General features: G+C 38.3%; 1 protein-coding gene across 2 annotated transcripts in view; it reads right to left on the bottom strand.

The window, feature by feature from the left end:
• Nucleotides 1-15,861, bottom strand: part of MRPS9 (mitochondrial ribosomal protein S9) — a 56,643-nt gene that overhangs the window by 28,693 nt on the left and 12,089 nt on the right. For both annotated transcript variants that reach the window (XM_059721022.1, XM_059721023.1), the window contains exons 2-4: nt 12,185-12,364; nt 2,786-2,848; nt 2,675-2,705 (exon numbers count right to left, since the gene is read on the bottom strand). In XM_059721022.1, coding sequence (XP_059577005.1) covers nt 2,675-2,705; nt 2,786-2,848; nt 12,185-12,364 — 274 coding nt within the window. The remainder of the gene's footprint in view (nt 1-2,674; nt 2,706-2,785; nt 2,849-12,184; nt 12,365-15,861) is intronic.

The raw sequence follows: 15,861 nt of genomic DNA, 5'->3' as shown, positions 1-15,861 counted from the left end.
CCTTGACAAATGGTGATGTATTTTTTTGAAAAGGGTATTTTTAGTTTTATATAAAAGGATCAACTTCTCTCTCCTTACAATTGCTAGGACAAGCCTTATGCCTGAAAAGTCACTGTTTCTGAAAGCAAGCATGCTACTAAATCTTATGATCACAAAATGAGCTATCCCTTTGACTTTAAAGGGATAATCACATAATTATGATTACCATCTTTCTCTCTCCCTTCTGCCTCTTCAGTTCCAGCATGCTTTTTAGTTGACACTTCACTATACACTGAAGTTAGAACATAGTGTTTCATGCTATGTGAAAGCTGATGTTCTCATAATTTCAGATGATATAAACAACTCAAATGGTCTGAAATATCAGTAGCAAATACCGGCAGAGAATTAAAAAAAAAAGGAGTGAAGGATAAAGGCAGATGGGTTTGAGGATCAAATATGGTGTCCCTTGTGGGACTTTGATGACTCTGTAGATTCAGAGCTTCTCAACCACAGATTACTATTTCAATTCATGTAAAAGTCATAGTTACTAAAAGTTTTTACAATTAAGTTTGTTTAGTGTTTTGTGCAAAATGTGATAGTTAAAATAAGGGGTGGCCAACCTGCAGCAAAAGTGCCACAAGTGGCACAGCAGATCAGGAAAGGGAACAGGCAGCACGGCAGCAGACAGGATGGGAAGCGGAAAGGCAAAACAGGAGATTGGGGAGGGAGCACAGGGCAGAAAGCAAAGCAAAGACATTAGGCAGGAAGCATAAAATAGGGAGCAGAAGCTGCAGATTGGGCAGAGAAAGGGAATCAAAGTGGCACACAGAAAGGGTGCACAACTAATTTGTGGCATGCTAGCCAAAAAGGTTGGCCCCCCACTGGTTTAAATCATGGAGGTTTCTACTGAGTAGGTGGATAATATACCCATAAACCATTACTATAAAGCAGTGGTGGGCAATTATTTTGGCTGGGGGACCCTTTCAGGAATTTGGGTGAGCTGTTGAGGACCAGAGGGGGGAGGGAGAGAGGGGGGCAACACATACTATCTGGCTTGGGCCCATCTGCTCTGCACCTGCTGCCGGGGCACTGAATGGAGCAGAGTCTCTATGGCGACCAAATGAGACTCCTGCAGGCAGGGTGTGCTCTGCTAGGCAGATGGCATGGGGCTGCAGGTGGGCAGGGAGCAGCATACGGAAGTGGAATGGGCTGGTGGGGACTGGGGACAGGATCATGGGGTGGCAACAGCACAGGGCTGGGGCAGAGCCATGATCCACTCACAATCCCAGCCCTGGCCTGTGCCCGCCTATCCCGCTCCTGCACACCACTCCCTGCCTGCCTGCGGCCCCAACCCACCTGCCAGGCTGAGCTTACCCTGCTGAGGGGGTCCCAGCTGGTCTCCATGGAGACCCCACCCACCTGTTCCATGCAGCACCCCTGGCAGTGGGTGTGGGGAGGATGGTCTGTGGTGCCTGGGCAGCGGGGCCAGGTCCAGAGGCAGTGGAGACACTTCCAGTGGCACTCAGGAGCCACTGCCAGGGCTACAGGGAAGCCGAGTCTGGCTGCTGCACTGCCCCACACTCGGGGGTGGTGGGAGCAGCTGCACACACCATGGCCCAGGCTTCCCCCAACATCTGGGCCAGATGGGGCCAAGGAACATGACGCAGGTCAGAGGAAAAACCCTTGGCAGGCCGGATCCAGCCTGTGGACTCTATTTTGCTCACCCTTGCTATAAAGGATTATCTAACAGAAGCCTCAGGAGAGAGACCAAGTTAAGGTGCACTGGGGATATAACAAGGGAAATTTTTACAGCCAGTCACATATTGTCCCCATTCTTTTTACAGAGGGAATTTCATTTCCCAAAACTGCCAATCTGAGACCTTTTGTGAACACTGAATTGTGTGCAGCAGTAGAGCCCAACCTTTTGGCCCCGCAGGCGATATGAGTGGGGTAGGGTCAGTCCATGGGCCAGATCTGGTCTGTGGGCCTGAACCAGTGTGCGTGGGACCCCGGCCCCATACACATCACATCAGGTCTGCTGCCACTGTCCTGGCCCCACACGTGCGGGCTTAGTCCTGCTGTTCCAGCCCTGGCTCTGTATATTCTAGTGGGATCCTGCATCTGGTCCACATGGCTTGAAAATTTGGCAGTGGGGGAGCAGTGGTACTGTTAATTGTCACCAACACTCTGCTGCCAAATTTCCAGACCCTTAGGGAGTCCTACAGCTGGATCACATGACTTCTTGGGCTGGATATCTGGCCTGCATGCCAAGAGCCATCCTGGCTTCAAGAAATGTATGGTTTTAAGTAAAAAATGAAAAGGAACACTTCCTGGGGCTGTAACAAAGCCACTGGATTCAATGAAGGATTTCCACTGACTTCAGTAGGCAGTGGATGAGACCCCGCATATTAAAAAAGTTTGCTATAGTAGAAAACATATATTTCTCATCAAGATGGTTCAAAAGATATCTGCTATCAAAAAGATCACAGGTCTCCCACAGTTAGTATGTCCTGTCACTCAGATCACTAGGATTTCACAGTACATTTGAAAGCCTTTAGCTTTTCAACAAATGTCTTGCTAGAAGCTATTAAAATAATTAATAAAGGATATAAAAATAAGTGGCAAGAAGGAATTGTAAAAAAAATACAGGTGCACAATAGAATCTTAGATATCGCTTAGAATTATTCATGCTTACCTGATTTGCTTGCAAAGATTTCTTTAGGATCCTGTGAAAACCAAGGAAAAAAATCAGGTAACGTACTCTGCAAAAAGATGTTCATAAAAGCACATTAAACAATATTCTTACCTTCATTATAGGTCTGGCCTTTTTCTCAAATAAGCCAGAGGGAAAGAGGTAGGCAATTGCTTTCTGCAGAGAAACACAAAGATAAGATGTATTTTTTTCTGTAAATAAAACATTCCTTATAGATACTCTCACTATGAGTATGGTATGAAAACTTAAAGAATAAAAACCAAAAACAAATCAACAATAAATACAGTATATACGCATTATAATAGGTCCCTTTCAACCCTAGAAATATATGAAATCTATTATGTTGTGCTTAGGCCAAAAGCAACTACTACTTTCAGAAAAAAAATATTTCTTTCTGAAGTTTATAAGCTAGCATATCAAGAATGAGTGAACTGGAATGAGTCCTGTTTACTTTAAAATTTAACCCTGGTAGTCCAAACAATTTATTACAAGTTACAAGAACCACAAAGCGGAAAGATTCCATTTTTTTTTTTTATATTTAAAAAAAAAAAAAATTCACTGCCTTCTGCTCCCCCTCAAAATGATTTTTAATCAACTTTAGATTTATCACAATTTTTATATTTTTCTTTAAGAATGAGTTCTTATTTATTCAAATACAAACTAAATAGACATAACTCATACTTGCTTTCCCATCCTGTAGTCTTCAACTAGGAAGACTAATGAATTTCCATTTCAACCAGAACACTGGTTTCTTCAAGGCTATCAAGAGGGACGTCTGTTGTGATATCAGTTTATTTGAAATGATTCAGATCACCCCAAACCATTTTACATAGTTTTCTAAGCAACTTTCATCTGGGAGCAGGTGTTAGTCATTATTCATTACAACCTCAGCTACATTTGAACCAGCAACCTGGAGGTGAAAGTCTATCCAATTACTAAAGCTGTAATCATCAAGTCTCTCTTTAAAGACATTTAAGGGACTTTTAAGAAGATACAAGACAGGAAACAATAACAACGTGCTTTTCTGCAAACCATTTGTATTTTATTGTTAATATTATTGCTAAATGCAGTAAAAGATATTTGGCAGTCAGCAACTCAATCAATATTTTAATGTTGTTTGTGTGCCTGGTTAAAAAGTAATATCATTTACTTTAGCAAGTAGCACAGTTAAGATTCCAAACCATTTCTGGCACAATTATAAGACAAGGTATTTTGTCTTATAAAAAAAATCACACCAGGCATATTTCTATTCAGCAGTACAACATTATGGAAACTTTTCAAAACATTTGCAAAAAAAATCTATTGATTAATAAAGTAAAAAGAATGTGTTAGATTAGAGACTTATTTTTCCCAAATTAACAAAAACAATGTTTTGGCAAACGTGTCTCCAAATGTGGACAATTTTAGTCAAAATATAAAATTAATCACATCATGAACCACAGAGCTAAAATCTTGTTTTAACTGCAATTACATATGGTACAACACTACCAAATTATTAACTGGATAAAATGCTACAGTTGCTTCACTTGCATTTTTTAGTGAACAAGTGTGGAAAAATAAAATTATGACAAGTCTGCAGTTAAAATCTTCTCTCAAGAATTATGCCTCTTTGCTGGTTAGGTTACCTTAAGGCTATTACTCGCTGATAATTTTTTTCCATGGACATGGATTGGTTTGTCAGTGCTTCAACCTACTTAATATGCATGGAGTGTAAAAAAGATCTAACCTATTACTTTCATTAATCCCCTACTGGCATTCTGAACAGAAATTTTGAGAATTCTGATGCAAACAAAAGGCTTAACTTGATTTTATGAAATGGTAATTTTGTTTCTCTTAGTGACTGCTGAATTCCCATTTGTTAGTCGATGGCCATTTTGCACACATGCACACAGTAGGTGAACACCTATTTATGAACAAATGGGGATTAATTATGAGGACAACAGAGAAATCTGCTGTGAGCCAGCTGATATTAAACAAACACCTTATTTAATAACATGTTATAGGAATATATTATGAGATACTGAGACTGGCTTTATATGTACTTAAGAGGTATTCTTTATACCAGTATTTAAAGGACCCCGTTCAAACACTTACAATAACTAACACCAAAAATTCAACATAAGCACAGTATATCAGCATGCTAGAGCCACGATACAGAGAATGACTGATGCATGAGATGGAAGTTTAGCTTATAAAAATGACTGGGGGTTACATGCTCACAGTCACCTTTGGTGCCAAAAGTCCCTAACCCACAACCCCACGTTAGGAAAGCTTCGGATTTGCTTCTCACTCTCCACACAGCTGGCTGTAAAACAACAATTTCATTTCATGGCTTTTGAATAGCTTTCTGTTCCAATATGGAACAAGAACAAAGTCTCTGCAAAAATCTTTGTGCAAAATCTTTGCAAAAATGATTTGCAAAGTTGGTGCTTAGGATGCTGGCTAGAACAGTTGCATCTCCAGCATCCTAGGTCTTCTCTCTTATCCCCCAACCTATTGAGCACCTAGGTTCCAAAGTTTCAGAAGAACCAGTATATCTACACAGAATATTCCAGCTTTGATGCAAATTTCAATATTTCAGCTCTGATGCAGCACATTTCAATAAAACTGTTCTGAAAAGCTCTAGCTCCCTGCTTCTGAGTCTAATACAAACAGAAATAAAAAGAGAACCAGCTTCTAGTCTCCCATGAGGAACTAATCTCTGAGTAACTTGAACTGGAGCATACAGGTATTAGTCTACCCTTCTCCTGAATCACTCTCACGTAATAGGGATCTTCTTCACATCTGCAACACTGGTTTCCAATATAAGAATACCTTCATGAATCGTACCAAAATTTAGTAGAATCAACTACAGTCTCAATATGTAATGTAGGAGCAAGCCAATGTACTTTAAGGTTATACATAACTAAGATGGAAGCAGCTGTGATAGAACACAGACTCTGACAGTTCCCCACAGACCTTTCCAGACCACACTGTAGGCTTTTATTGTAGGACAGCGGTTCTCATCCTGAGGGTTACAAGTAGATGTCTGGAAGTCTGGATGAGAGGACACATACAGTTCAAGGATACATGACCATTGGATTCTTTCCATATAGCTTATTTGGGGGAGTGAGGGTGGCTCTGATTTTGGTCATGCCCCTTCAGATAAGGTTGAGAACAAATTACTTGGGATAGTATCAGAGAACAACGAGAAATGTTAAAATACCTGATGCATATATACACGCCCCTTCCATATGTAGATAGCAGGCTATTATTTCACAACTCTAGTTAACAAAGCCGTATCATTCTCTTTGGGAATGGAACACATCACTTTAATGTGGTAGACATAAATTTCATCCCACTTTGCCACACTGCCTTCTAGAATAAGTTGCCTCAAGAACCCAGGCACTGAATATTGCACTGCTTTTTTTCCACAAAGAGTTGTCATCTATCTTTTAGTACAGTGTTTTTCAAACACCCTAAAGTCACAGAACCCTTTCGTATCACTTCTTTTGCTGGGGAACCCCTAACCACATCCATGGGGACGTGCAACCCAGGCTGGCAACAGCAACCTACCACGTCGGCCATTACCCCCAATCTCTTTGCAGAACCCTGATGACCTATCACAGAACCCCTACAGGGTTCCACGGAACAGCTCAAAAACTACTGTTCTAGTGGATCCTCCACCTGGGAGATAATAGCTTACTTCTGCTATGAATTATTCATTTAACTGAAGTTGTAGAGGTGATTCTTTTCAATCTGAAAGTCCTGGGAAATCATTATGAGTACATGCAAAAGAGCAAATTAAAACTATATATAATTCTGTCATTTTAAAACCAAGTGCTTGAGCCTGAGTTACTACTAGGTGGGCTACAGTATCTTTCACCAGTAGGTTATCAGTTTGAATCCAGACCAGCTAAATGGGGACTAAAGTTTATTCCTTCCTATCCAAAAATGACCTATGAATAAATGGCCTGCAAACATGCAATAGTTCATTGAATAATTTCTATCAAATGTCACATATACAGAAAAGCAGACAGTTATACTCAAACCTCATTTAGAGTATTTCCCCTCTTATATCAGCTTGAACCTACATGACATTTTCTTCCCTGGTTTACAAGCTGATGGATCTTGTTCCTTCATTCCTCCAAAGCCCAAAGCTAGTACCAAATTAACCTGGCTTAATTTGGCCATTTCATTATCTGTATCTGATATACATTTAACTTTATCTTTAGGCATTTAGAAATGTGTGCCTTAATTCAAACTGGATTAGCAAACAATATTTGGTCTGACTCATCATAAATCACACAGGAAAAAAGGAAAGATGTTTGCTACACTCAGGATCTTTGAGTCAGCACACCAAACAGGCTAGGGTCCTGTTAAGTTGTTCCATAGTGGCCCTGTAGCAAAAATGGTTCTGAGGGCACAGGTCCACCCTAGCCTCCGGACTGCATCCAGCCTATCTGCGGTACATCCCCACCCTAACATGCAATTGTCCAAACCATTTATAGCAATCGTGTTGAATCGGTAAGGAACCTCCAGCAACAGGGGTATTTTGCAGGGAAGCCTGACATCTTTCCCAGCTTGTCTCAGTCTAATTGGTGAAAAGAAAGGGCCCAAGAGCATTGAAAAAAAATAAGACCCAATACTTTTTTTAAAATTGAGCTTTAAGTGCTGAAGAATTTAACCAGTTCAGCTCTTAGATCATACTTCAGGGCACAACATTTGAAACATTTCAGATCCCTAGGTTGCTAATTTCTCTGTAGCAGGTTGCCTCTGCTCCCCAGTTTCAACAGCCTAACTCCCAAAAAACCCTGCTAAAATCAATGATAATTACACAACTTTGAGGCCAAAAAATCCTGTTTTATCCAAAGCAAAAGGGTCTGTGAAGAAAAAAAAAAATCAAACTTACAACAAAAGTATGATTATAACATCAACTCTAATATTATTATTGGGTTTTATGCAGATAAAACTGTTTCTTAAAAGAAATAACTCTACTGATAGGTGGCCCAATCATCTTAAAAACACCAAAATCTTGTTCACATAATTGTTACCATGGAAAGGTTATACATAGTATAGTACGAGAAACAGCAATTATTTCCACTTTAACAAATGATCTTTCTATATAAAAAACAGAAAGAAAAAACAAAAAACAAAAAAGGCATCAGTCCACTTGGACTTTTATAAGGATTTTTTTTAATTAAGCCATAAAGGAATTGACTCCTTTAAAAAATAAATCAATCACAGGAAGAAATATTTTGGTTTCAAGCAACTTCTTTCAAGATGAACTACAATAACTTGCCATTACAAACAAGTGTTAGATACCATATTCTGCTTCTAGACAACAGAAAAAGTTGTAGTTTATGAACCACTGTTTTCATGTAGAATTATATTTCTGAAAGGTACTGGCATTTCATACAGATTAGGAATCACAAGTGTGTAAGGGTTTATTTTGCTAAAATCTGAATATCCTTTAGCAGTCAAATGTGCTAGGCTTTTTAATATAAAAGTCTTAACATTTATCCATTGGAGAATGTACTTAATAAACAAATAACATTTTCTTGGGGGCTTCTTATATGCTTCAGGTCACAATATCCTTTGTGACAATCAAGCCTTGCAATATTCTTGCACAAAGACATTTGCAAGTGAAACTAGTTGCTTTAAAACATTTGCTTTACATTTAAACATTAATCTTTCTGCATGCCAAATATCAGTTAAGACCTATAACCTATTTCGCAAAAGATTTTCAGCAGGTACCTACTGATTAAATAAGCAGCTCTAATTTTTTAACTAACTTTAAAAAAAAAAAAGATGCTTCATACAGAGTTCAGGTATCTGGAATGAATAATAAAAAAAACCCAGCATGTCATGGGGCTTAACATGCTTTTCTTGTATTAATCTTACTTAGATTTTTTTGCTTTAAAGTGGAGTATCAGTGATCTGACAGTTTGAAATGAAGGGAGACTGTTTACTATGTCCATAAGTTAAAGTTAAATCACAAATAAAAGGATTACAGACTCAACCAGGGAAAAGCACTGGGTCAGGACTGCAATCTCTATTAATTAGGTATCCCAGCTGGGCAGTGGGTATGCAGCTGTTAACTTGATCAATGACTTACCTAAATGTCATCTCTACTGATTCGCTTATAAATTACCAGCAAGTGAGACTAATGTACAGGTGCTAATTTATTTAAACTGTTCTCTGCAGTTCTACATAGCTTTATAAACTGCATCTGGCACCTAATGTTAGCTGTCAGTTGTACTTAGACATGCCTGTCCTAACGACTCTGTTCATTAGAAATGAGCACAAATTATGAAATATTGTGAAAAATGATACATCAAATGGAATGGGCAAAGCAAATCAATTAGAGAAACTTCATACCACATATTCACACATAGGAGAATAAGATATCCTTGTTTCAGAGCAAGGTCTATAATACCAATTAAAAAGCAATTGGTAGACTTCTGCAGAGTTATATATCAATTTACTGGACCCCCCCCCAAGAAATTCAGTTGTAATGTACCGCTTAACTTTCTATTCCTAAATAAAAGCACAAGAAAAAGGCAATTCTTCATCTGAAACATCCAGCAGGAGTATTAATGCAGTTAACTTATTTTCCTATAGCACCTGTTTTAAAATTCACAAGGTTTAAACTTTATTAAAACACAGATAAAATGCAAGTGAAGGACAGAATCCCATGATGTCTACTTTTGAAATGTACTGAACAGATTGATTAACAGTAGAAGAGAGAGAGGTACATAAGTACTCATCAAAAGGAATTATTACTCTTCGAAGTGTAAAGCTTGATAATTCTGCTGCAAGTGCTAAGCAGCTTTTATATTTTTATAACAGAAATTTAATTATGCATAGCAGGCACTATTATGCACTCTAAGTCTTTCTAACACCTGATGGGATGTGAGCAAATTAAATGTGCACTGTAGATACTTGATATCTCTAAAATAAAATGCTACTCTTTTGTTTTTTCCAGCTTTTCAAAAATAAAATTTGTGAGGTGGCTCTGTATTTGTCATCCATGCTGCATACGGAGAAGCTCACTTCCAGAATGGAGGGAGCTCCGTCTTTTTCATACAAATGACTGTAACATCCCACTGGTATCTGTGTGCAGAAGAATCTTCCTCCTTCCAAGTACATGTACATAAAGGGACTCCACTCCCAGCACATGGTCATACTACCCATTTCCTGATATCCTATACAAGCTCGTCCTCTGGGTCCTCGATCCATGCGTAGGAAGCCGTATTCACCCTCCCAGTGTTGAGCCTGCAGGCAATCAGCTCTATGCCCACACAACCTCGACCTCTGGGAGTTACACTTGTATTTTTACTTGTATACACTTGTTTTTACTTGTATGCAAATAAGACAAGTTTGGTTAAGATTAAGTAGACTTGGTTGCCAAATGGAAAATAAAATGTTTAGTAAAAGGAAGTTTTATACCTTAAAAGGAAGTTTTATACCTTAAAAGCAGAAAATAATAAGGCCAATGCAAGCAAATAAATCAACTGTTTTCCTGATGGACTTAATCCTACAAAGAGGTGCACCAGTGCACCCACTACCTTTATAACAACAGTCATACTAAAGTTAAACAGACCCCAGAGGTGAGAGGATCTACAATGGTACTTCTACCTAGAGGAACAAGAGTAATATCAAGATTTGTTTCTATTGCTCTGAATGTAAATTGATTATCAAAATTAACAAACGTTTAACCTTCTCTTTCCTTAATATAAACCTTAGTATACATATGACATACTTTCATACTTCAGAAATCAAAGGATTAAGAACCATTGTAAATATGGCTCCTCAGAGTTGAAGACTGTTCACCTTAATGGCAAGAAGTCAGTCCCATTTGCTTGTTCAAGCCTTTGCTTCAAGATGGGTTGGATGGCAAGTGTGTGTTCTAAGTGATTAGCTGGGAGACACTGTTTTAGAGTTTGTGATCTCTAAAACATAAGGGAGAAACCATGTATTTCTGTTTGTTGACAGAGGCAACCGTTAGCAGCATGTTCATTTTTATATACGTGTTTACTGATGCTGATTTATCCAGAGTATCAAATAATGTGTATATAACCTGCGTATGCAAAAGCATGCTGTTTTATAAATAGGTGATTATATCAGGATTTTATCACTGATCAGTGACCAGTATATGTGGCTGAACAAAGTCTAGTTTAAACCGCATGGGAATAGAATTTGTATTGCTAGATGTCCTGATTTAACATCCTTTTGAAAATGATGTTTTGTTTGAAACTGCTGGATGAGGAAGTCTCGACTATACCGTTAGATAGCTACCTGTATGTCTGAACGTATTTAAAAAAAATACAGTAATGACTTCCTGTTATAATTAAGAAATGTATAACTCAATTTCCAATATTTACAGTACACTTACCCCTATAGCCAACTAAACCATTTATATTAGCGGAGTTACTGTAAAAGAGTATCCCCAAAATATTCAAAAAAGTGTTTATTTGTGTTGAAAAGGAGGATGGGAAAAGCTCTGCTTAACTCCAGCTCTGCTTAAATCACAGCTGCAATCTGCTACAGACGAAGCAGAATTATTTATTGCTTGTACTATTCTGGTGCTTTTAAAACTTAGTCATGGACCAGGAACCCAGTGTGCTAGTTGACAGTTTCTCAAAAGCCACCTTATCTCCCTGCTCTCACAGTAGCCCATGATGCAACCAGCTCAGCCTTCTCTTTTCTGCTCCCAGTGCATACCACTTCACCCTACAAAGTCACCAAAATGAAAGCTCCCCCTATCACCAGCCTTCTGGTATGTGGTAAAATAGGATGGATGAGCCACAAAAGGGAGGCACTTCAGAGGGAGCATAAAAAGAAAGTGAAATACAACAGGACAAAGGGGGGGGGGGGAAGAGAGAGAGAGAGAGAGAGAGAGAGAGAGAGAAAGGCAGTGTGAATGCATGGGATAACAGGAATTTGGAAAAAAAGGAAAGCACCCATCTGCCAATAACCAGCTACCAGAAGGATACCAATAAAATAATATATGTTGGGAACTACTGGTATAAACTTAAATTTAGGTCTATATTAAAATCACTAAGTGAAATGAATCAAGTGTTGTTTGGAAAATAACCTGTAAAATTTAATTTGCATCACCAGCTGCTATGATATCATGCAAAAAAGCCTGACCTAAAGATACACAGCAGGTCAAATTATGAGTAAACATTTCCAAGTACTACAAAAACCTTCACAGTGGTTCTTATGACCTTAGATCAAGGGGATTATCCATTAGCAGTTTTAAAAATAACCTACTGTGCTTTACCAAGATATAGCATACAGACCTATACTGTAATGCTTGACCTCTCAGTGTAGCAGGGGTAGAATCTCTATTCACAACCACAGTTGCAATGTATAGTAGTATTCTTTCTTATTCTGACAGTTTGATTAAAATTCACAGAGAGCTGAGGGGCTCATGCTGAAGTAGAGTGCTTTCAATATCTGAAACTCTACAGTAAATTACTTCTCCAACAGAGCAACTGTACTTACATCAATATCCTCTTGGGTAAAAGTTTCTGGATCTTCTCCCATCATGTTGGCTAAATGTCTCTTTCCTAGGTTGAACTCTTCAATCTGTTCTTTAATAAAATCCCCTGTGTACTTTTCAGGTCCTGAAACATGTATTATCTTCTTCTGCACTGCTGTACTGGTACAGATTAGTCTTAATGTCTAAGGAAGAAAACAGAGGTTTAATTTTTGTTGTTGGCACAGTGAACTCTTAACAAAATGCATGACATAAAAAGGGAACCATGCCTAGAATAGGATTCTATACCACAGAAATTAAGGAATAGTAGGTATATCCCAGAAGTTGTTTTCTTTTAATTACAGAAAACATGTCTACAGATGTGTGGTTCAAACAGTTTAGCACTTATACCTGACAAATTAATTCCAAGCTGTCTTTTGATTGAACGACTACATTTTTGCTTAATAATGTTAGGTCAATTTCAATAAGCTTCTAGTTTTTGGGGACAAAAGGTGAGATTTCACTAACAGAAGGAAGCTTAGTATTTCATGTTGGGAGTGTCTAGAAAAAGCAAAGCAGATATGCCTGGTAAAAAAAAGTCAAGGATCCTCTTTCTAGCTGGAAATAAATTGACTCTCTCTCTCATTGTGTGCATACCATGCACATGTGCTGGTTGCGTGTGTTTACAGAGAGGACTTCAAAATAAGTACAAATAAACAACAAATGCAAAGTGTGATGAAAGTACAAAGATACGTTCTTAATGTTGCCCTACCAGAAAAAGAGAGGAGAAAGAAAATAATTGGGCACAATAAACCTATGAGACAATGCCAGTTTTCTAATATTTTTCTTCTGGAACAATGAAATAGCTTAGGAACCATTCTTGCACTGAAAATCATGCAGTGGTGGTACGCAGTCTGAACAGAGCTTTGGACCCTAGTGTTTCTCAGCACAGGTCAGGGTGGAAACAGACTTTCATTCAACTGCAGAGTACCTAGCAAAAATGGATCTCAGCCCAGACAGGGGCTTTGGTGCATTACTATAACACACATAATAATATTATTACAATATATCAAAACACAATTGATCTTCCTATTTTGCAAATAAATCCAAATAGAAAAGGCAGATGAACCACCTTCCAATACAAAAAGAATCATTTGGGGCAACCAGCTTTACACTGGAGAGTGAAGAGACACTAAAAACATCTTAATTTTTTTTCTAGATAAACAATTTAATAATGTCAAGAAAAAAATCATTAACTGATACCGCTAGGTATAAAATTGCTACTTTGAAACCACTCAGTCTCTTGGTTACTGTCGTCCTACATTTTCCCTCAAATATATGAAATGATGGCATGACAAGACTGCTACCTCTGTCTCACTCTTCATATCTTTGAGCTCCTGGCACACAGTTTAAAAAAGACTCTGCAAAGTGTCATGACATAATAATGCAGGCAGGGAGCTAAATCAACAAGCTGGCATACAGTATACAACCACGCAAGACACAAACTCCACTGAAAACATTAAAACACATTTTTGGATATTGTCAGCCATCGTTCTAGAGGCAGAAAGCTACTCAAAATTCATTCACTTAAAAGTTTTCTGAATTGCTATTTTGATTAAAATAAAAATGATGAATATTCAGAGTCAGCAAAGGATACTGCTTCCTTAATTTGTAAGCTATTATTTTCACTAAGACATCTCATTAGGATTTCTTGGATATTTAGGTTACTGACAATTTTTTGGCTGAACAATTTATTCCCTTGACTCTTAAAACCCCTCCAGGGCAATTCCTATCAACAAATACTAGTGAACTTAGTTCCAGCTCACAAGTCATAACCCAAGGGACACTTATCTTTTGGCTTCTGTGAAAGACAGTAGGATATGGCTAGACAGATTTGTTTTTCTTTTACCAAGATAATCAGTGGGTAAGACAACTGTAATTTCAATCAAGCACTCTGCCAGAGAAACAGAAGCATCATTGACAGAGTTATAATGTCCCAATTCTGGCCTAATGCCAATTTTATGCACTATTTTATCCATCCTATGCTAGAATTAACAAAGCCCTTCTGCTGTCTAGTTATGCCATAAACTGGAGAGAGAACTGATGATTGGAATTGATGCTTCTTCCTTCCCACAGAGAAGAAAAAAGGGAGGGGGGAGAGAAACTAAGGATAGAGAGGAACACTATAGAAGGGTGAAAATATCAGATCTATTCAATATTATTCATTGTGCCATGGTTAATAGTGCCATGATGGTAAATTCAGTGGTGAATCATATGGTCTCCTGCATAAGCTTGTAGTCTCAGTTTACTTCCTAGGGTACATGTGCCAGTGCCAACATAAAAAAAAACCACACACAACAAAGTAAAGCAAAACAAAACCAAGCTAGTTAGCGCCCTTATTGCTAGCAACCTTACTGCCGCTGAAATGATTTAACTGTCCTCTTATGCCTAGCAGTCTTTGTTTGTATAAGTCAGGATCTAAACAAGTATATGCCAATTAAACATTTCAGTTAAACTAATACATGCCGTAGAAGAGGGGTGCCAAAGTCGTATCATTCCCTGGTCTGGACTGAGACCCTGGGGTTCCTCACAGGCCAGATCTGAATGTGGTCGTGGCAAGGTGACTGATGCCAGCGGCAACAGGGGTAAGCACAATTGTCACTTGCCTCCCACTGCTGATACATGAATCCAACTCTGTGCCCTAGATTTCAGTGATGGGCCCTGCACTTGAATTCCTAGTCCCTTTGTGAACACAGCAGGCCATACTTTTGACACTGCACTAAAAAATGTACAATATACCTAAAGTGTTTTAAGCCATAACTGATACAGTTACACACTAGAACCCCAGTCTTACATACATATATACAAGTGAAATCCCACCAAAATTATAGAGATTATGCACCGGAGTAAGGAGCTTAGATTCTACCTCTTGGTTAAAGGCAATAAGAGGCCAAAATACAAAAGCTTACTGTCATGCTATAAGAATACTGTAGCCATGTTCTCTTTCCATGGCCACATATCTCTCTGATGTGTTGGCTGTAAGAGGTATGACTGGCATAGAAGCATCTCTGTCACCTTTCATTAGGGTAATCCTCACAGGATTATATGGTTTTGAAAGCAAGGGGCAAAAACATCTGTATTAAATGGATGAATTTAATACCTTCTGCTGTATTTTTGTACTGTTAACTCAAATCTTATCTGGGATAATTACAATGTCTACCCAAATTCTACTTGCAGTTCCAACTGAATACAGTATTCTTTATTTCTTGTCCTAAACTTCTTTATAGTTTGGGTGTATATTGCAAAACAAGTACTGCAATTCAGTCCAGTGCATAATCAATCTTTGTGTGCTGTCTGTAAAGCTGAATGAGGTGGAAAAGTAGAGACATGTGAACATGGTTCTTACAGAAAATACAGGCAAGAGTGAATCAATTCCTCAAGCCTAATATAACAGCACTTGAAACAGGCACTGAACTTTGTTGCTGAGGTTCTTTTTATCTGGCTTTCATTTTAAGTTTCAGGTAATATCTCCAACACTTATTTATTATCATATCATATGAAAAAAAATTGATCCATGGTGTTACACCAATTTTCTATAATAACCCATTATCATATACATTACAAAAAAAATCAATATATAAATTCATGTAGCCTTCAAGAAGGAAGCTCTAGTGAGTGTTTGGGAGGGTAAAACACTGAGCTA

This window comes from Alligator mississippiensis, chromosome 1 (assembly GCF_030867095.1).
Source record: "Alligator mississippiensis isolate rAllMis1 chromosome 1, rAllMis1, whole genome shotgun sequence".
NCBI classification, from domain to species: Eukaryota; Metazoa; Chordata; order Crocodylia; family Alligatoridae; genus Alligator; species Alligator mississippiensis.
This window is presented reverse-complemented; position numbering and strand designations above follow the sequence as displayed.